The following is a 22,030-nucleotide window of genomic DNA, read 5'->3' on the forward strand; positions in this document are numbered from 1 at the left end:
AAAAGCCCCAGTTTTGAAAAAAAGTTATTTGGTTGAATTCTAAGTATTACAATCTGATGCCGTGTTAAAGTTGCATCTCCTTTTGACCTCTACTTAAAAAAAACAAAAGTTTGATTCACAGCTCAGTGCAGAGATAATGGGAGGCAGTTCCTTTACAGTCAATTAATTCACATTTTTAAACCAAGAAGCATCCTGCTTGTGTGATTCTTGGGTTAAATATAGCTTTATTAAATTTATATTCAACTTAATTTTTGCTGTTTCCACTTTTAGGAGAAAGAGGTAAATCAGGGAAAATACTAATATTAGGGATTTTTAAAAAGGAACTTCTATTTGCAGCATGCTTTAGAGCTCTCACCTATTAGTGATTCAAAAAATGGCCCAAAATGCTAAAAATAATCTCACCAAGGGAATATTTGATGTTCTTTACTTGCCAATGCAGAAAAACAGACAAATACATCTTAATGGTATTTCCAACAATTAAGAAAGGAGTTTGTGCTTAACTCAGAGTTAACTAGAAGAATCCCTTTTATTAAAATACATCATAAATATTGCTCATTAATTTCCTGTACTTGAAACATTTTTTCTGAACCCCTAAGCACCACTTAGGATAGATGAAGCAAACCTGATATGTTTTATTCTTCTCTATTACCTGAGTATGAATGTGAATGTGACATTTAACTCCTTGAACTTCTTGCTCCTCTGAAGACATGAGGTGCTATCTCTGGATTTCCCTAAGTAAGAATGGCAGAAGTGGTTTTAAAAAAATACTGTGGATAGCTTTTCTTTCCAAATTTTATGAAAATAGGTATAGGAAAGAAAATCTGAATGTCCTTGGTGTCAGTATCCATCTGCTCCATGCATTCAGGCAGGGCTTCTTTCCATTCCCAAAGAGGGGGACAGTCTGCCTAACAGGGCCATTGCTACCAACTGTGGAGCCAGCTCTTAGACTGAGGTAAGGTCTGAACATTGTGTTTAAATTAAATAATGCTATAATACTTGGAGTGTTTCGTTGTTGAAAATATCAGCCCTATCATAAAAACAAAAATGCAGATGAGGACACAGTCATCAATACTTTTATAAAACCTTTCCGACTTTAACTTACTCTGATCTCTTTTGCATCTCTGCAACTGCCTATGAATTTGTAGATTAAAACAATGATTTTCTTACGTTTTTCTAAACTCAGTGTGTATTTAAGGCTGTTTTTAAGAGCTCTGCCAATCCTGTTTTGGTGTTGTTTATTGTTGACTAAACAGCTACCTGATGGGTAAAAGTAACTCAGAGCTTTATCTATGACAAGTTGTGTCTTGACTCTCCTTGTCTAAAGAATATATGGATTAGTGAAAATTAATAAATGACCATAACAGGAAAGACAGACTAGAAGTCCATCAAAATGGGGGCTTCAAGCTCCATCAAAATGGCAGTAAGCTTCCTAATGAAGAGAAAACTTCCAGCTCAAAAGCAATAATTTATGTTCTGCGGGAATTAATGAGTTTTTCAGTGAGTTTAGGAGGATTTAGAGATGGAGAAAATTACCCTCTTCTCATCAGTCCAAGCAAACAACTCCCACAGTGGTGTGTTTAAATGGAATAGAAGGTCAAATTTAAAAAAAATACGACATATAAACAGCATCCATTTCTAGGGTAAATTCTGGAGTAGCTTAAAACATTAAAAAATAACTTTGATTAAAAAGATGAGCATTAGACATTACTAAATTAGGAAAGGAGGATGGGTTTGCAGAAAATGAACTGGACAGAGATAAAAGGATTAACATTGACCCATGTACACCTATGCATACATCATATAAATTTTACCTTCAAATTATATCTCCGTTAAACTTTTCAAAACACTTCTTTCATTCTTCTGTCTTCTAATGAAACAGTTCTTGGACATATCAGTCGTAGAGTGCTAGAATTGTCAGGAGTGGTCAAATAAATGAACAAGATATATCTTAATACCAATGAATGCAGGGGGTCAAGTCACCTGACAACCTACAAACTGTCGCTTGAGTTCTGGCAGCAGATTTAGTTACTATTTAAGTCCAGAGTCTTACCATGCTTCCTAAGGCTAAGTTGTTCAAGCATTTTTTTTAATCATGTCGTTTGGGAGCACTTTCTATCCTTCTTCCATTCTTAAAGGTATGGGAGGTGCTTCTGATAAAATTTTGAATAGCATCATCTCTGCCACTTCTTGCTACTCTTGAAAGATATTTTTTGTCTTGAAAAAATTTTGCCTTCTGTAATACATCTTCTTTGAGGGTAGCTTTAAGTGGTCCAGGAACAAAGCTATACAACAAAAGAGAACATCATAGAAGATAAATGCCATTTCAGCTTTAATAGACTACATATTAATCTGTCTTACTAAATTAATTGTTTCACCCATTTTCCTTGTTGCAGCCTTCCTCCAGGGTAATTTTAAAATTAAACTGGGTACTTACACTGGCTCATATATCAGAAGCTGACAAATGATTCATCTCATCAAAGTATGCAAAAGTATTATTTCAGCAGCAAAGTTTCTTCATGGAATATGTACCACTCAGTTCTACCTATGGTTGGTCCTTCTGATTATTTAGATTTGGGTTCAAATGGTACCTCATCACAGACCACCATATCTGTAGTTTTCCCAGATCCACTCCTACTTCTAGTCCCTCAGCACATCATGCTATTTTCTTTATAACACTTGGCACTATCTGAACTTTTATTTACCTGTAAACTTCTTTATGATCTGTTCCTCACTTTTCCACCCAACCAGACAGAAGGTTCATGAGATCTTGTCTGTTCACTATAGTAATCCCAGGAACCTAAAAGTGCTTAACACATAGCAGTCACTCAGTAAGTATTTGTCTAATGAAAGCATGAATGTATGCCATGTATTCCCTTATTTCATCTCTTCCGTTCTTCCATAGGTCCATCCATCTATATGTTTACTATCTGCTTAATAGAAGGCATGGTGTTAGTACAATGGGGGACATAGAAATAGAGCCCAGTCTGACAGGCACAGAAAGAGCCTGGCTGGGAGTCACGAGGAACCCAACAGTAAAGAGGAGCTGGAGTCAGACTCTGGAAGGGCTTGCAGGACAGGTTGAGAAATCAGGGAATCATGGAAGCCAAGTGCTAAGTAGAACTTAGAGCCTGTCTGAAAAAACCTCTGCTGACAGAAGTGTCCTAGAATCTGTACTGCCTATATGGCAGCCATGATCCACCTGTGGCTTTTGAGCACTTGAAATGTAGTGTGACTGAGGAACTGAAATATAATTTTAATTAACCACATATAGCTGGTGGCTACTGTATTGGCCAGTATAAAAAGGGAGCCGTTTCAGACAATCCTATTTTACAGGGACGTTGTGGAAAGAGTTTTGGGTTCAAACACGTTCTTACATTTTTATATTCCAGCCCCTAGCTGAGCAGCTTTGGGCAAATCATTTAACTAGAGTGACCCTTGTTTCTTCAGGTGTAAAATGGGAATGAAAAATAACTTCTGTTGTTGTGAGCAACAATTGAAGTCCCCTAGACTAGTTGTATATATAATATATATTTATTTGAGACAGGGTCTCACTCTATCTCCCAGGCTGGAGTACAATGTTGCCATCACAGCTCACTGCAGCCCAGATCTCCTGGGCTCAAGTGATCTTCCTGCCTCAGCCTCCCGATTGGTTGGGACTACAGGTATGTGCCTCTACACCTGGCTAATTGTTTTATTTTTGGAGAGCTGAGGTCTCACTATGTTGCCCAGGCTGGTCTTGAACTCCTGGGGTCAAGCAGTCTTCCTGCCTTGGCCTCCCAAAGTGCTGGGATTACAGGAGTGAGCCACCCATGCGCCATCCCAGCATTTCCTTATTATCTTGCAGAGTGAACATTATGAACTCAAATTCCCCAAAGTGACGATCGTATGCATAGAACATGGCTCCACTGATCATGGGAAGGGCATTCTTTTGGGTCTGAAGCACGCTGTTTTCATGGTCTTATCTTTACTAGACTCTTCCCCAGCCCCTTCACGCTGCCTCCTCCTGCCCCGCACCTCTCCCCACCTCCCCGCCTTTTCCATTAGGTCCTTTGTTTTCTTTTATGGGAGGTTTAGTTATTGTTATCTTTCTCCCCATGTTTGTTAAAAAAAATTGTTAAATTTGTAAGTGCTTGTATAGCATGATATTGCTATCTTTTTTCCCCTCTCAAATATTTTTATTCTCAAAAGGTTGAACATTAATACCATATCTTTGAATTTCTTTTTTTTTTTTTTTTTGAGATGGAGTCTCGCTCTGTCACCCAGGCTGGAGTGCAGTGGCGCGATCTCGGCTCACTGCAACCTCCGCCTCCCAGGTTCAAGCAATTCTTGTACGTCAGCCTCCCGAGTAGCTGGGATTACAGGTGCCCACCACCACACCCAACTTTTTTTTTTTTTTTTTTTTTTTTTGAGACAGAGTCTTGCTTTGTTGCCAGGCTGGAGGTGCAGTGGCACAATCCTGGCTCACCGCAATCTTTGCCTCCCGGGTTCAAGCGATTCTCCTGCCTCAGCCTCCCGAGTAGCTGGGACTACAGGTGTGTGCCACCACGCCCAGCTAATTTTTGCATTTTTAGTAGGGATGGAGTTTCACCATGTTGGCCAGGATGGTTTCAATCTCTTGACCTCCTGATCTGCCCTACTTGGCCTCCCAAGGTGCTGGGATTACAGGCCTGAGCCACCACACCTGGCAATAATCACTTAATAAAAATCATTTGGGCCGGGCGTGGTGGCTCACACCTGTAATCCCAGCACTTTGGGAGGCTGAGGCAGTTGGATCACTTGAGATCAGGAGTTCGAGACCAGCCTGGCCAACATGGTAAAACCCCTGTCTCTGTTAAAAATACAAAAATTAGCCGGGTGTCATCAGGTACACATTTGTAATCCCAGGTACACATTTGTAATCCCAGCTACTCAGGAGGTTGAGGCAGGAGAATCACTTGAACCCGGGAGGCAGAGGTTGCAGTGAGCTGAGATCACGCCACTGCACTCCAGCCTGGGTGACAGAGCAAGACTCCGTCTCCAAAAAACAAACAAAAAAAAACTTGATTACTCAATTTGAGAATTATAAGACTTTGTTTCTCTTTATCCTACTGTATATTGTTCAAATAATTCTTTGCTGATTGGTAACTCCAATAGGTTGTCAAGACAAAGAATGAAATCATCTATTTTGCAACTTCTCAGCTCCAGTAAAGTTTGTGGAAAGATGGATGTGACAAATTCTAGATAAGGTTAGGTGGGACTAATTGTAGTTCTCTGTGTAGATTCCTCCATCTATGCAGATATTCAAGAGTCAGCCATGCTGCATCTATTAGTTGACTGGATGCACTGAAATAGAAAATGCAGACAAGATTGCTTCTATTTCCAGAATTCTTTTACATTTGGTGTGCCCAGAAAACGTACGTTGGAAAGCGGAATTATAACAGATGCATTATTCAAATGGAAATAGTGATTGTGTCCATTTTTACAATTCAATTTTTCTGGCTCTGGCCTGTCACTGCTTTAAAGTCTGACACAGGTTCTTCCCTGGCTGGATGAAGCAATAAACAGGTGGCTTTCTGCCTTTATTGTTTCTGAGTAGATCTAAGTGCTTATATAAAGAGGGTGCCCTGCTCTCTCACCCTCATGGGCCATCTGTCTCCTTGGTAGCTTGTGGTTTGATTCAGCTCCTTTTCTGTCTGATAAGCACCAGCTTCTACATGTATTTCTCATGATCTCACAGAATGACCTCATTCCTATGCAAGTCATTCTAAGGACCTGATGAGTCATCTTTATATCCAGACCTCGTCCCTGGCAGGTATTCTCATCTCCCTCAATCCTGTGTGTTCAATTCTGCCTCACCTCTCTTGAATGGCTCAGGTAAGGAGTTTCAGAAGCAGCTGTGTGGCTCATAACTTTTGATTAGAGTCTTTGGTCACTTAGAGAAGGCCTGGCGAATGCACAGACAGTGGTATGGATTTCATGTCTCAATTCCTTGATGCCCCAGCCATTTGCTGACGTTTCACCATTTCAAATGCATAGGAGAAGCTGAGCATCCAGTGAATCTGGGGCAGTGTGGCAAAAGAGGAAGAAACTTCCTGTCCAAAAGCACTGTGGATCCCCTCTTCCCACTCATATTTCTCTGCAAACGTAAAGCATGGTCGGAGTGGTTTTCAAAAATGCCTTTTAATTGCATAGGTTGGCTCCCACATGTGTCCTTGTAGCAGTCGTGGCTGGCTACATATGTGGAGAGCTGACAGCAAAATGCAAATTCAGGCCCTTAAGTCTAAAAGCAGGGAAAAAAGCTTTCTTCCTTCTGCGATCTCTCCATCTACCATGGAGCTTTCTATTTGTCATTCAATAAGCTTTCCCCATCCCCTTTACTTGGTGTGTGGCCAGCTGTTGAGTTCCTTTTCTCAACAGCCAGAAGTCGAGCCAGGCATCTCCCCCATTCCCTTGGCTGGCCATCCTAACTTACAGCAGAGGGGTGATCCTGTAGAGCAGGGGTGTCCAGTCTCTTGACTTCCCTGGGCGACACTGGAAGAATTGTCTTGGGCCACACATAAAATATACGGACGCTAACGATAGCTGATGAGCTTAAAAAAAAAAAAATCACACAAAAATCTCATGTTTTAAGAAAGTTTGCAAATTTGTGTTGGGCCACATGCAAAGCTGTCCTGAGCCTCATGCAGCCTGTGGGCCACAGATTGGACAAACTTGCTCTAGAGTGTTGCAGCCTCTTTGCTGGGACATGCTGGGTGCCTAGATGTAGGTGGGCAAAAGACAAATGCAGCGTGGCACTGCCAGCTTGGGGTGGATGGCCACTGCCTTCCCTGTCCCAAGACTGTGGGAGCATAACTGACCCTAAGCCTCCCAGTCTAGGATAGGGTGGGGTGGGGGAACCCCAGGGAGCTGGGAGGTACACAGTGGTCTGTGAGAACCAGTCCTGGGGAAGTGGAGGGAGGTTGACTGGCAAGTGAACCAAGTCTCTAGGTTCCAACTCCCCCAACACGTGCTTTATTATCCCATTGGACTTCACTGTAAAACTCAAATTCAAAAATAACATTAATAGTGACTGTAGAGCACTAAACCCCAAGTGCTGTGCCTACTGAGCACCCAGGCCTTGTGCAAGCTAACCAGCTTGTAGCACTTAGCCTGACTCAGTGAAAACACTGCTTTAACACCAGCTTTAATGTACCCTCCATGCCAAAGATGCTGTCCTCGGCAAGAGTCACATGCACAGCATCTTGTCTATGTCCCTTTTCCAAGCTGCCAGACACCTGCAGCAGGGGGAGCCCTGCTCTCCTTCAACTTACTTCACAGGCCTGTTTTAGGCTTGACTTCAGGAATTATTTGCTGCTGGACAGCTCACCTGTCAAGGTAAGCAAGAGATTCCAGGTGGAGGCTTCTCAGAGGTGACAGAGCTGGGGCTTCTGCATTAGGAGTGCCTCCCTGGCCTTGATCACCATGCAGAAATGCACACATCACACAATAAAAGTAGGCACATCACCAAAGGTATTTGCCTAAGTGTGGGTTCCAGGTGCTGGTGCACATTTGATTGTGGTGGGTGGCTGGGTAATGTATATGTGTGTTTGTACAGAATAATTTACCACAGAAATAAAGACACTCCCATTTGATTTCACTTATTTCTAATTTTTAAAAAGTAATATTCATACGTGCTAAAGATACAATATATGTGCACATTCTTAAGTTTTGAAAGAACTGACTTTTGCCTTTGTTCATACTATCTTAATTTTTAAAAAATATTAAGTTCTACTCATTCATTTCTTTGGACATAGTCTGTTTTTTCAAATATATATCATCTTCAGATCAGTGCTTAGCTCATTAGCTTCTTGAATTTAAATAACTTTTCTCACATGAGAATTAAGATAAAATTTCCTAAATCATGACTTTTGGTGCATCCTACAAGTTTTGACATATAGCACTTTGATTGTTATACAGTTCTAAGTATTTTTAAGGTTTCACTATAATTTTTGTCCCATTATTTATTTATTCCCTTTAAAATGTATAGGTTTTTAAAATATTTTATTTTTATTTATATATATATATATTTTTGAGACAGAGTCTCACTCTGTTGCCCAGGCTGGAGTGCAGTGGCATGATCTTGACTCCCTCCAACCTCTGCCTCCTGAGTTGGAGTAATCCTCCTGCCTCTGCCTCCCAAGTAGCTGGGATTACAGGTGTGTGCCATCACGCCCAGCTAATTTTTGTATTTTTAGTAGAGGTGGGGTTTTGCCATGTTGGCCAGGCTGGCCTTGAACTCCTGACCTCAGGTGATTCACCCACCTCAGCCTCCCAGAGTGCTGGGATTAGAGGTGTGAGCCACCGTACCCAGCCTAAAATATTATTAATTTCTAACTTAATTGCATTGCGGTAAGACAATGTAGATTGTATGACACCAGTTCTCAGAGATTTGTTGACACTTGCTTTATAAGTTAGAAGTTGCACAAGGAGCACTTGTAAACACTCCATCTTGATTTAACAGTTGTTAATATTGCATATGTTTTTCAGAAGAATGTCTAATTTTTCTGTTCAGGGTTCTTCATGTTTCTATGAAATCATTTGTTACTTATGTTTACATCTTTTATATCGTTACTAATTTTTGTCTGCTTGACCTATCAATATTCAAACTAGTATACTGAAATCTCGAATTTTGATGGTTCAATGACAATTTCTCCTTGCGGTTTTTCAGTTTCTCTTTCGTATATTTTAAGATTTTATGACCCTCATCAATTTAAAAGTTTTATCTTCCTCATAAATTGAACACTTTGTCATCATGTAGTCGTCCTCTTTATTCTACAAAATGGTTTTATTTAAAAGTATATATTATCTGATATAAATATAGCTATTCTACCTTTATTTTTGATATATTTGCCTGGTATGTTTTTTCCATCATTTTACTTTCTGCCTCTCCATTTCCTTATATTGTGGATGTGTGTCTTGAAAGCAGTTGAAGCTGGATTTTATTTTTTTGAGATGGAGTTTTGCTCTTGTCCCCAAGGCTGGAGTGCAATGGTGTGATCTTGGCTCACTGCAACCCCTGTCCCCTGGGTTCAAGCGATTCTCCTGCCTCAGCCTCCCGAGTAGCTGAGATTACAGATGCCCACCACCACGCCTGGCTAATTTCTTGTATTTTTGGTAGAGATGAGGCTTCACCATGTTGGCCAGGCTGGTCTCGAACTCCTGACCTCAGGTGATCCACCTGCCTTGGCCTCCCAAAGTGCTGGGATTATAGGCATGAGCCACTGCACCCAGCCGAAGCTGCATTTTATTTTGTTTTCAAAATCAAATCCATCAATCTCTGATTGTAACTGGCATGTTTAATCTATGTTTTTTTTGTGTGATTACTCACATATTTAAATTGACTAGATTCTGCTGTCTTTGTGCCTTCTACTTGTCTTTTTTTTTTTGGCCTTTTTAAAGAAACTTCCTTGGCTTTTTATTTTTTTAAAATATTTATTACATTGTTGTTTTTTATCCTGTTTTCCCTCACTAGATTTTTGGTAGTTAGCTAATTTCTATTTTTCTTTTTCATGTGTGCCCTTAAAATTTGTTATGCATTTTTTAAGCATCTCAGGTTTTTCAATAGCCTAAGCCCTGGCCCAAATGATACAAGCTCCTAAAATCTTTTAACTCCATTTATCTCCCTGTGACTTACATTATTACTACCCTTTTTTTAGTAACACCTTTCTTTCCTTAAAGTCCAAGCCTTCATTTTTTAATAATACATTATTTTTGTTTGATGTCTTTTCTCATATTTAAATAAATCAAAAATATTCATTAATATTTATAGTCTTAGAACTTTTTCTGTTAAAACCACCAGGTGAAATGTTTTATTTTCATAGCTTTGTTAACAAGTACAGCTTTTCTGTAATCCCACAAGTTAGATATATTACTTAAAAATACATTTGTTTAGGCCAGGTGCGGTGGCTCACGCCTGTAATCCTAGCACTTTGGGAGGCTGAGGCGGGTGGATCACCTGAGGCCAGGAGTTCGAGACCAGCCTGGCCAACATGGTGAAACCCCATCTATCCTAAAAAATACAAAAAATTAGCCAGGCGTGGTGGTGCACACCTGTAATCCCAGCTGCTTGGGAGGCTGAGGCAGGAGAATTGCTTGAACCTGGGAGGTAGAAGTTGCAATGAGCTGAGATTGTGCCACTGCACGCCAGCCTGGGTGACAGAGTGAAACTCTGTCTCACAAACAAGAAAAACATTTGTTTAGATTTAACTAAATACTGACAAACTTTATCACTTACTATTGCCTCTTGCATCTCATTCCCTTCTTCTGTGGTTATTTTTTATTTTTCTTGAAGTACATACTGTAGAAGTTTCTTTAGTAAAGACTTTTTTGTAGTAAACTATTGTTTAAGTCTAAATTGTCTTAAGACAGTTTTTCTAAGTTGATAAAATTTTCTTCCACTAAAGTTATTCAATAGTTTTGTGGTTTCCACTGTTAGAATTGATAAATCACCTACCAGCCTAATTATAATTTATTTGTAGATGATCTGCCCTTTCTTTTTGGCTGCTTTTAAGTTTTGTCTTGGTGTCCTGCATTTCCCCATACTATGTCCAACTGTTGCTTTCTGTTTAGCTTGCCTGTTATATCTTTTTTCTTCATCTGTGAATTCATGTCATTCATAAGTTCTAGAAAATGATAATCTCTTTATGTCTTTGAATATTGGCTCTCATTATTTCTATTTTATCTTTCTAGAATTCCAGTTAGATATAGGTTAGATCTTCCCATTTCATTTTGTCTCTAAAATTCTCAATCATCTCTGCATTCTATTTCAGCATTTTCTATAGTTCATTATGTTTCTCTTCAGACACATTTATTACTGTTTACTCTTTCACTAAGTTTTACAAGTTTTAATTGTGAAATTCACAGAAAATTAGAATGAACAGAATCATAAATAACCTGTATATCTTTCACCTATATTATCCAACTGTTACTGTCTTGCCATTCTTTATATGTATATATGTATATAATGTACACATATATTCATTCACACACATACCCTATCCTACTTCCCTTTAGGAAAACCATCTGAAGGTAGGCTGCAGCCATCATACATGTTACTCTTAAGTACTTCAGCATACCTATCTCAACAAAGACATTCTCTTATAAAAACATGATACTACTACCACATACAAGGATACTGATATTAATTCAGTAATATCATCCAACATACTGTTCATACTCAAATTTTCCCTCTTGTTCCCCAAGTATCATTTATATTAGCTTTTTTCCAATCTTGGATCGAATTAAGTTTCACAGAATTACATTTGGCCATTTTGTCTCATTTGTCTCCCATTCTAGAACAGTACCCCGCGTCCCTCTATTCTTCATGATATGAATCCTATAAACAGTGTTGGCAAGGTGTTCTGAAAAACATTCTAGATTCTGGAATTGTCCAATGGTTTCCTCATTATTAGACTTGGATTAAACATCCTATCTGAGGTCCACCAAGACGCTCATTTAGGTGACGTTGTGCACCTCCCACTGCATCCCCTCAGGAGGCACATAACGCTAGATCTCACCATGAAAAGGCACATTTTCCTGTTTGTAATTAATAAGTAACATGTGAGTGGTTCTGTGAGACTGTTTAAACAGCCTGTTCCCCCGACAACCTGTCACGCGATGGTTTTGGCACCCTGTAATGATCAGTTATTATATTTGTTATTAACACTGTTATTACATTGTGAACCACAAACTGGTGATTTTCTAATTCCACCATTCCTTCTCCATTTATTAGCTAGCATTCTTGTATAAAGAAGAACCTTTTCTCTCTTCCTCCATTTTTGGAGGTGTCTATATAGACTTGCGGATTTTAAAAATTCAGTGTTATAATTCATTATCTTTATACTTTCTAACGTTCAACTTACTCAAAATTAGGCCAGTGGGAATCCCATCAAGATGACTCCTTTGTCCTTTTGAAAAGACATTGTTGGTTTTTAATTATTTTCTTGCTTTCTGGCATAACAAGTTTCTCCAGGCTAATATTGTACCTTCCCTGGGGCAATCTAGAACTAGGACTTTCTCTAAGAAACCCTGGTTCCTTTTAAAGGTATTTAGAAACCACAGTGTGGTTATCAGGCATGCTCATTGTCACTGGGGTGTCCCATTTGGGTGTTTTATTTCAACACTTAGCTTTTCCATTAAAAAAAAAAAAAAAGCAATTTGTTTTTCAGATCAGCATGGTTATTTGAAAAAGTTATCTCTTGTTCCTTCAAATTATATTTTAATATCATGTAGCAATAGATTTTTGTCCAAATAAGATGAAGGAGGAAGAAAAGCAAGAAAAGGAGGAGGAAAATAGAAGAAAAGCAGGGGGCATTTTCATTTATCAAGTAACACCAAGCAGACAATACCTTCGGAACGGTCGTGAGGGCTGCTTTGGATCTATTGAGTTAAGTCTGTTGCACTTTATTTTTAAGTTTATTGGTGGATATTTGTTGATTGCACCTAGAAGAGAAAAGTCTGTGATAAGTCTTGTATTCATGACTGTTAACATTACTGAAATCTGCTCTGTACACAAAGTGCTACTTTACTGTTTTAAATAGCCATCAAGAAAAATACCAACTAAGGTGATCACATGAAATGAAAGCAGATTTCTCAGGGGAATCTTTAAAACTGACTTTAGAAAACACATCCCTTCTGAATTTATAGGTGAATTCAACTGACTTTTCAGTAAGATCCTCTTAGCTGCTAAAGCGGGTCAACCATTAGAGGAGATACCATGAGCCTGTCCTAATGGTCTGGCTTTTAATTGATATAAACTAACAAGAGTAGTTATTTATTTGCTTCTTTGAAATATCAAAATGCAAAGGGAAAAAGACATTTTCTTTATGATCTTTGAATCACTAGCAACAGCAACAATAGCACTAACATCTTGGGTTCAGTTCATTAGTGGCTCATTTCATTTGGAAGTGTATTAATTTTTCATAACAATGAAGCATGCCTCTTTTTATACCATGTAAAGATTTAAAAGCCGTTTTTGATGGGAATTCTTAAAAATGTATCATATATTTCTTTGAAGCAGTAAATCAAATAGATTTGCCAAGCACAACTAGATCTCTTCCTGGTCACCCAGGGTCATCATAAGTAGCCAGTTTGTCCTGGACTGTGACCCAACACTGTCTCCAGAGCTGCTTTTGTAGGTAAGACTGTGTGCTCTGGACTGAATGGCCTAAGACTGTGTAATGCTTCTGTTATTGTACACCTGATTTTTAATTTTTTTATCTGTGTTAAGTATCAGATGGTTTGTTAGCAGTTTTCTCTTAGAAAATGTGTTGATTTTGATGTGGACTGTGCTTGATAGTCAACTCTATTATAACAGTATATTTAAATAAGAGCCACAAAGCGAGGGAGCTAGACCAGAAGACCAGTCAGTAACCAAGACTGTTGTGGTCACTCCTTGATACCCAGCATCAGAACAGTGAGTGGCTCAGAGAAGTTCCCTAGTAAATATATGTTAATGTTGAATGCGTTAGTGCAAGTCTGTGAGCCTGCTATGGAATTAAGCATGTAGACTTGAACATGATTATGCAAAGTCTTTCTTGACTTGTACTTTTATAGTTACATTTTAAAGATTGAAGATTTATAGATCTAAGTTCTAGAAGAATGGTGTATAATTTCATCATGGTTATAGTTTTCCCAAAGCACTTTATGTATCTCTCATGTACCCTAAGTACTTTTTTCTTAAAACATCTTTTTACCTTTCCTCAGTTGGGGGGTGGGGTGGTGCCCTTTATCTAATAATATAATTTGACTAATAACCCATGAAACACTACCAAGAATTTTGGGGGAGTGAGGAAGGAAATTCCATCATAAGACTTCTTCCAAGTTCTTGCCTGATGAGAGTTTGTTTACAAGTTTATCCGTCTTTAGAGGTGTACTTTTTTTACCCTTACAAATGCCTTATGATTCCTTTCTTCAGAATGACCCCATCCCCGTTTTTTTTCTTTTTTTCCTCAGCTCTTCTTTCTGGCTTCTATTCCAGAATACATCCACATAAATTTCATTCTGGGAGCTTATTGTTCCCATCCAAGTGTTTCTCAAACCATAATATACCTATGAGTCACGTGGGGATCTTTATAATATGCAGATTCTGGTTCAGAATGACTGGGTTGGGTCCTAAGATTCTACATTTCTAACAAGCTCCCAAGTGACACTGGTACTACTGATCCTAGAGTCAGTTTGAATCGTAGGGGATATACTATCAGCCCCAACAACAATCTCCAAGGCTCTTTAGACCTCACCCTACACTGACTGATAAGTCTGTCTCTACAGCTTTAACTGGGCTTGCCACGTAATATCAGAGGCACATTTGAGACACAATCAGGACCTCAGTTGAGCCACACTGGGTACTCTTTTGCCTGTGTGTTCATTTTTCTGTATCTGGACTGCAAGGGATCATTTACCATGAAAACGTTTGCAAGTCCTACCAAGTGCTTTTTACCCTTCAGAATCATATTAGGATACAGCTTCTTTTTATCCATCCTGTTGCATTCAAAATGGATTGCATATTTTCAAGGCAAACTTACTCCAAGAAATGCAGCCTATGTTTCTTTTTTATGGTCACCAGTTACACTAATTACTGGCATCATAAAAGAGCCATTAACAAGGCTAAGAAAGTTTTCCAAGGCTCTATTTTTCATTCTGACAGGTAAAATCGTATCTCCTAACACTTCAAACTCTGCCTCAGGAACTTGTGAAAGCAAAGCCAAGAACTGTTTAATTTTTCTTTGGCTTTTTTGGTGCCTTAACAGATGAAACTTTCCATCAAAGGGCAGTGTGCTAAGGTTACATGGCAAGGATTTCTACTTTGTAGCTAAAGTCCAGGCTGTGACTTCACACCCCCGGACTACACGGCTCCATGAAGACAGATGTGTGAACAGCTGCTTATGATTGCTTCTCTATAGGAACCAGAGACATAAAAAAAAAAAATGAGCCAGAAAACTGAATGTGTAGGAATCAGAGGTTTCCTCCCTTCTACCATCCGTCATTATATATTTTCCTTTCTGGCCCTGAAGTGCCCTTGAGGACAGACAAGAGGTTTCCAAGTATCCATGTTAGCTCATCAACCTTTTTTTAGTAATACCAAGTATATTCTTAAAGTGCAGAGAACAACAGATTTTATGACTTACGCCTGATTGAGTTGATAAAGGACTTCACAAACTTCACACCATAACTGTGGTCAGGTTTATGAATTCGGCCAAGCTGGACCAGGTGGTGATCCAAAGGGTGGCTGGCGAGATCCTCCAGTTCTTTGTCATCCCAGTTAGGGCCAAGGGAAAACACAAATAGGGCATATCCCTGACATTTGGCTCGCAAGGATTCCTTCTTTAAGATTTCCCCATCTAAGTGGCTGGTTTCCCCAGCAGATATCACAAATATGACTTTGTTTCTTCTCAGATTGGGTGTACTTAAAAATACATTGTCCAGAGTCCACTGTAAGGCATGACCAATAAAAGCATCTCCATTTAGTTGTTTAACTGACTCGTGCACATGCCTCTTCATGAGGCGCTTACTTCTGTAGGTGGTAAGATTGAACTCAGCTCTAACTGGACTCTTCTGAGTGTTGGGTAGAAAGTCGGGGGGAGCAAGGCTCAATAGGGCCACCCGGTCTCCAGTGATAGAAGTCTCCGGCTCTGGGGTGATTTCAAAGTGATCTAATAGTGCTCCAAGGAAGGCTCTTATGTCTTCAAATTCAGCACTTCCCACGTTCCGGGAGCCATCCAGAAGGAAAGCAGCATCCATGTAAGACTGCACAGGGGGTGGTCTGGCTTGGTCACAAGAAGCATCTGGCTTGCATACATCTGTGAACCAAAAGTCACTCTGGGTTACCAAGTAGAAATAGAAAAGGGAAGATAGCATGTCAAATATTTTGACATTTAGAAACTGCATAGTCTTTGATGTTAAAATAGTGACTAAATACTTTAATAGTAACAGGAAGATTTCCTAGTACACGGTTTGCATCTGTCTCCCAAAAGTACAGATTTTATACCCAGCTTGTGTCTTGGACTCCATTTACTAATGCTATCAGACTTTTAAAGATTAGGCTGTTTTCAACAGAAGTTTAATCTTGGCTGTGTCTCAAGTTTATGTCATTTGAAGTGGACAATTTGCCTCATGCATGCAAGGGTATACTGTATCACAACAGTGACTGATCCCTCTAGATTGACAATATTATTGCTATGCTTATATTGTTCTACTATGAAGAAGTGCTTACAAAGTAAAAGTGAACAAAGTAATGTATCTTTTATTTCAATTTAAATAAGTTTATAACTCACTGTCTACCTATGAGTGATCCTTAAGGACAAAGCTCATCTTTGCATTTCCATAGTGCTCATTAGTTGAAAACTGAATACATGTTTGTTAAATGAATATTGGATATTAATGGACTTTCCTAAATGAGGTCATTTTATAAATATGCTTATCTCATTTAATAAAAGAAAGCATAGTAATTCCTTTTATTACTCTGTAAAAACAGAGGGGATTTTATTGAATATGACAATGAATATTCAGAGGAATAAAAAAATGGAAATGGAAGGTTCTTAAAGGTCATTTAATCTTGTAATTTTACAGAAGAGACTGTGGCCAGGATAGTAAAATAATTTTGCCAAAGGACACACCAGTATTTCTAGAAGTTTCTATATAGGAAGTCAGCATTTTATTGTTAAGAGATGAGAAGTTTCTATATAGGAAGTCAGCATTTTATTGTTAGAGACTATGCAGGTGGTATAGTAGTGGGGAGGCCCCTTGGCCTGAGAGCTGGGATGCTTGGGTTCTGGTCTCGTTTCAGTAACAAGCTGTGTGCCCCTAGCCAAGTCACCACTGGGCCTCAGTCCAGCATAGTTCTGCAAAATTAGGTGGTAGGACCAGACTCACCTACAGACCCCTTTCAGGGCTGACATTTTGTAATACTAGGTTTTCAATAATAGTTGATGGCTGAGGATGAAAATAGCCTCTTTAATAACCAAAGATAAGAAAGAAAAATGGAGTAACATGAGTATGGACAGCTGGTACTAGATATATAGGCATGGGCCACAAATAAAAACTTAGATGAAAGATTAAAAACCAGAGTGCTGATCCTAGGGGATGTAACAAAATTCTCACTACCGTCTTGTTCATGGACTCAATAAAGATGTGACTTTGGATAAGTTATGGTTCCCTTACTGAAATTTACTAAAATGTTATGGTCCTGTATAATGGTCAGATGATAGAACAGTCACCTGTGTGCAAAGCAGTTTCTAAAATCAGGGACAGCAGGCTGCCCATTTGCTCAGTTTTGTAGGATTTTTAATTGCAGGAAACAACAGCCAAAATCTCTTTTATTATATGCCTAAGAGACAAAACAAGGGTTTAAGCCAAGAAATGAAGCCAAAATCTATCCCCAGTCACACATGTGCAACTTCTGACTATGCAACATACCATCACACTGTTATAACTGACATGTTTGAAAAAGCAACTGAGAATACATGGGGTGGAATGTATCTCCCCACAGTATGTAAAGCACTTTAACTGTTTTGAGTAAGATTGCCAGTGCCTAAACCAATTCTGTGCAGTCAAGAGAAAGAGAGGGAAAGAGGGAAATTTGATAGAGGGGAGCAGAGGGAAGACAGAATGAAGAGGGGTTATTAGAAGACCAGAAATCCTACTTCTCCCTCAGAATTACTACCTTCCTCATTTAGGTCATTTATATGGCAGGCACTTGCATCTCACTGATATATGTGAAAGAGAAAAATCAGGCATTTTCTACAGGCTCAAATGGAGAGGTTTAGGGAGCAGAAGAATGAGACCTGTTTTTCATAAACTGCAGATGGTTTAGAGTCAGCCTTCCTGGGTTTGATATGGCTGTGAAGCCCTGAGCAAATTATTATCTCTCAGCTTTATTTTCCTCATCTGTAAAATGGAACTAATAGTAGTTCAAATGTTTTAGGGTGATTTTAAAGACTGAATTACATAATTCCTTTAAAGTTATTAAAACAGTGCTTGGAACATAAGCACAATAGTTTAAGTATTAACTGTCATTATCACCATCATTGATATTACATGAATTAGAACAGTGCATGGCCTATAGAAAATGCTTTATATCTCTTAGCTATTACAGCCACCAATGATTCCAGTGGCTTCCACTGTCTTTGTAATTATTAGAACACTCAAATGGAAGATTAGAGTCCAGTTTTCTAGTTAGACCTATACATTATGTATAAAACACTACAAATAAATCAACACTGCAAATCTTTCTGATGCTTAATATTTGGGAGTCTGTGAAGCCTTTTTTCAATGAGAAGTGTATGAATTTCTGCTATTTTCCACTTTGACTATGCTAAAAAATATTCCCAAGCAGGTAGGAGGGTGCTGAATTGCTTTCAAGCATTTCTTTGTGGCTGTGAACATTTGAGATTTAGAAAACACATAAATATACTTTATAGCATAAAAACTTGGCAATGAAATAGGCTGAGGTTTTCTAAGAATCGTTACTGTTTCCTGTAAGCTGCACTATGTAGAAAGGCCTGGAATGCAACTCTTTTGCTGGGATATATAGGAAGAGATTATGTTTGCTGAGCTGAGAGGATTCATCTGTGGAAGATGAAGTGTGACAGGGTACGCCCAGAACCCCAGAGAGGTCCTCCCAAGGCCATGAGTATCCCTGCTGCCAAGTTCCAGTTGCCCATGCCAATGGTGACTCATCATGCTTAATAGGCCTGACCAAATTATCTTCTCTCTGTGGGTCTTACCATAGCAGAAAGTGCAGCGCTGGAGTCTCTCTAATGCTGGTATGTAGTCAGCCCCGGAGGGAACCACTATTACTTGAAATGTCCCAGTGTCGTCAATCTAAAAGCAGCAGAAGCAACAGAAAGAACTTAGTGGGTAGGGCTGCAAGAACCTCTTAGGACTACATAGAGAACTGACATCTGGAGAGAGTAACACTGCTCCTTCTAAGAAGGTATGGGGGAGGCACAGCATGTGAGCATGGCTAAGAGCTCTGCCTGGGTTTAAACCTTGACTCTCAATTTAACTATATGGCAAGTTATTTTCCATGTTTCTTCATCTGTAAAATAAGAATACTACTATCTCCTAACAGGACTACTGTGAGCATTAAATGGGTTCATATTTGTAAAGCACTTACTGGCACAGACTGGGTACAGTGTGGGTGGTTAATGATCACAAAACATTTTCATATCTATTATTGCAGCAATACAGTGAGTTATTATGCTCATCATCCCCATTTTACAGATGGGGAAACTGAAGCTCAATGAAATGTTAAAAGGACCGATCAAAAGACACTGAAGCCATTTAAGAAAGAGTATCAGAGACCTCCTCTCCCCCACCTGTCTTAGAGACCCATGTAAAATCACAGGATGCCCTTTATAAACTATCTTTAGGTTTCTACTATAAACTAGGCATTGAAGCTGTCAGATCTACATCCATGCAGCTCTCTGAACAACTCCCAACCCTTTCGCAACTTGGCCCCATTGTTAGTAACCCACCTGGGGAGCTTGAGGGTAGAGAACGGGGGGAAGATAAGGAGACTCTGAACAAGAATTATGAGCTTCGCTAATTGACCCAGAGATCATTGATAATTAAAGAAAAACTGTAGGCATGACCTGATCTAATGCCTAAGAGATGAGTCAGATGATATTTTAGTTTTTCCCTGTGATTCTCCTGTCCTAAGCTAATGACTACCCTCTTTCTCTGGGAAGATCCCCTGCCACCATAATTAATCCACAGAGGTAGAACTTCATCAGTTTATATGGCGTAACTCTGTCTTCAACCAGGACTGGACTAGATATGGTGTTAAATTTGGCCTGAGGACATCTCTGTATTTTGAGTCCTCATATAACCAACTGCAACCTAACTTAGTACGTACTAACTGAAAACCTATCTTAGGAGTTTTTTTTTTTTTTTTTAAACAAATAGCCGAGTCTTAGCCGATCATAGCAGCTACGCTTCAGTTAGTCACAAGTGGCCAACTGATTAGACCATGTTCAAATGAGGCAAAGGCCAAACTATCTCAGTCAAGCTGTTTCTGTAGTTCACTTCCATTTTCATCCATAAACACTGCCTGCCACATTGTGAAGAGCAGCTCTCTGAAACTCCTCTGGTTCTCAGGGCTGCTCGATTTGATGGCAGTGGTGACCCATCTAGAGTGGCCACTGCCATGATGCTGGCTGCAGTCAGGCCCACTAGCCTTGTCCCATTCATTCAGCCTGGCAGGCTGTGCTTGGCTCATGCTACCTGAGTGCAGTCGGGGCTGCACACTCCATGGAGCCCTGGGAGCTGGGAACAGGTGGAAGCCCCAGCCGCTTCTAAGTTGGCAGGGCGAGAGCCTCCTGCTCCTTGAATGCAGCTGCGGCCATCCAGCTGTGGCTCCAGACCCAGGCATCCCTGTGCTCTTGGGGGCTGGGAGTAGGCAGGGGCCCTGCCCTCCTGGGAGCAGTTGCAGCCGCCTGGCCGCAGCTGTGGGCCCAGGCATTTCTGCGCTCTTGGAGACCTGGGAAACCCCTTGCCCCTACCAGCTCAGAAGTGCCTGCTACAGCTACCTAGCCTCTCTCTGCTCTGGCACCTGCTCTGATCTTGGAGCAAAGTTGAGGCTGAGCCCAGGCACTGTTGCAACCCGGCCAGGTGTGCACACACCATGAGCAGTGCTGACATGCCAGCCTCACTGCCTCAGCCCCCTCCCGAGTTTGGGTGCTAACAAGCACGAGAGGGAGTCCAGGGGGGGTGCTGAGGGCAGCTTGGTACTGGCCTGTAGGCACCCCTCAGTGCAAACAGCCTGGGCTCCAGTGGATGACAGAAGGAGGCAGACAGGCCTCTGTGTGGAAAGGGGTGGGTCCTCAGTGAAACCCCACCTTCAAGCCAGGGGGAGCCGGAAGCCTGGGGGCTGGGCTGACCAAAATGGGAACTTATGGTGCTTTTTCCGGCCCGCCAGTGGCCTCCCATTAATCAATCAGCATGCACTTCCTCCCCTCTGAAACCCATAAAAACCCTGGACTCGGACAGACTCAAGGTGGCCACCAGATGACCAGCTGCAGAGAGGAGCTACCCACACCCCAGGGCCTTCTGTCTGCTGAGAGCCAGACACTCATCAGGAGACCCTGCTTGCAGAGGAGCTACCCACTGCAGGTCTCCTCTGAGCTGTTCTGTCACTCATTAAAGCTCCTCTTCACCTTGTTCACCCTCCACTTGTCTGTGTACCTCATTCTTCCAGGATACAGGACAAGAACTCAGGACCCACTGAATGGTAGAGCTAAAAGAGCTGTAACACAAACAGGGCTGAAACATGCTCCTTTTTCACCACATCGTGGATGACAACAAGGTGAGGAGAGAGGAAAGAAGAGCTGCAGCCCTCTGGGAAGCCCAGACCTAGGAGCTCCTCAAGTCAGGGCTGTGATACCCTCTCTGGGGGTCTGCAGTTCCTGGCATCGCCAAGCTTCCAGGTGCCACCATGTTCCCCAGTGCCAGCTGTGGAAGCTGCTTGGGGTACACCTGGTCCAGCCACAGCCTTGCAGGGAGCTGCCCACCTTGCCACCCCACAATCACTTGCTCACACACCCCTCACTGCTCCACGCCTGGCTTGCCCTTGGCAGGTGTGAGATTCAGGTTGGTAGCATGAGCCAAGCACAGCCTGCCAGGCTGAATGGGTGGAACAAGCCTAGTGGGCCTGAGTAAAAACTTGGGCAAAGGCAACACTGGCCACAGAGGGTTCCAGCTGGCGGAGCAACACTCCAAGTATCCCATGACAGATTTACGAATGGCTCTTAGTGCAAATAAACTCTGCAAAATTTAACTTGCCTAAAGTTTTTAACCCTTTGGTATCAGAAATGGGATCCAAAGTAGACTTCCAGTGACTCCCAGGCACACCAAGTGACCAGGTAAATATACCTGCCTGGTCCATTGCGCCCATTGATCTCTCACAGCAACTGGGATCATGGGTGAATTCTCTTTGATTCAAGCTCCACGAACTTGTGTTTTGAGTTCCTCAAGTTTATTTGAGTAATTTTTATATTGGCTGGGTCCGAGATCA

At 40.7% G+C, this 22,030-nt stretch overlaps 1 protein-coding gene across 1 annotated transcript in view; it reads right to left on the reverse strand.

The window, feature by feature from the left end:
• Nucleotides 1–1,830: 1,830 nt before the first annotated feature.
• Nucleotides 1,831–22,030, reverse strand: part of COL6A6 (collagen type VI alpha 6 chain) — a 111,772-nt gene continuing 91,572 nt past the window's right edge. Inside the window, exons 33-36 of the mRNA XM_032143569.2 lie at nt 18,741–18,837; nt 15,144–15,815; nt 12,366–12,459; nt 1,831–2,282 (exon numbers count right to left, since the gene is read on the reverse strand). Of these exons, the coding sequence (XP_031999460.1) occupies nt 2,087–2,282; nt 12,366–12,459; nt 15,144–15,815; nt 18,741–18,837 (1,059 nt within the window). The 3' untranslated portion in view covers nt 1,831–2,086. The remainder of the gene's footprint in view (nt 2,283–12,365; nt 12,460–15,143; nt 15,816–18,740; nt 18,838–22,030) is intronic.

Source organism: Hylobates moloch, unplaced genomic scaffold (assembly GCF_009828535.3).
Source record: "Hylobates moloch isolate HMO894 unplaced genomic scaffold, HMol_V3 SCAFFOLD_22, whole genome shotgun sequence".
NCBI classification, from domain to species: domain Eukaryota; kingdom Metazoa; phylum Chordata; class Mammalia; order Primates; family Hylobatidae; genus Hylobates; species Hylobates moloch.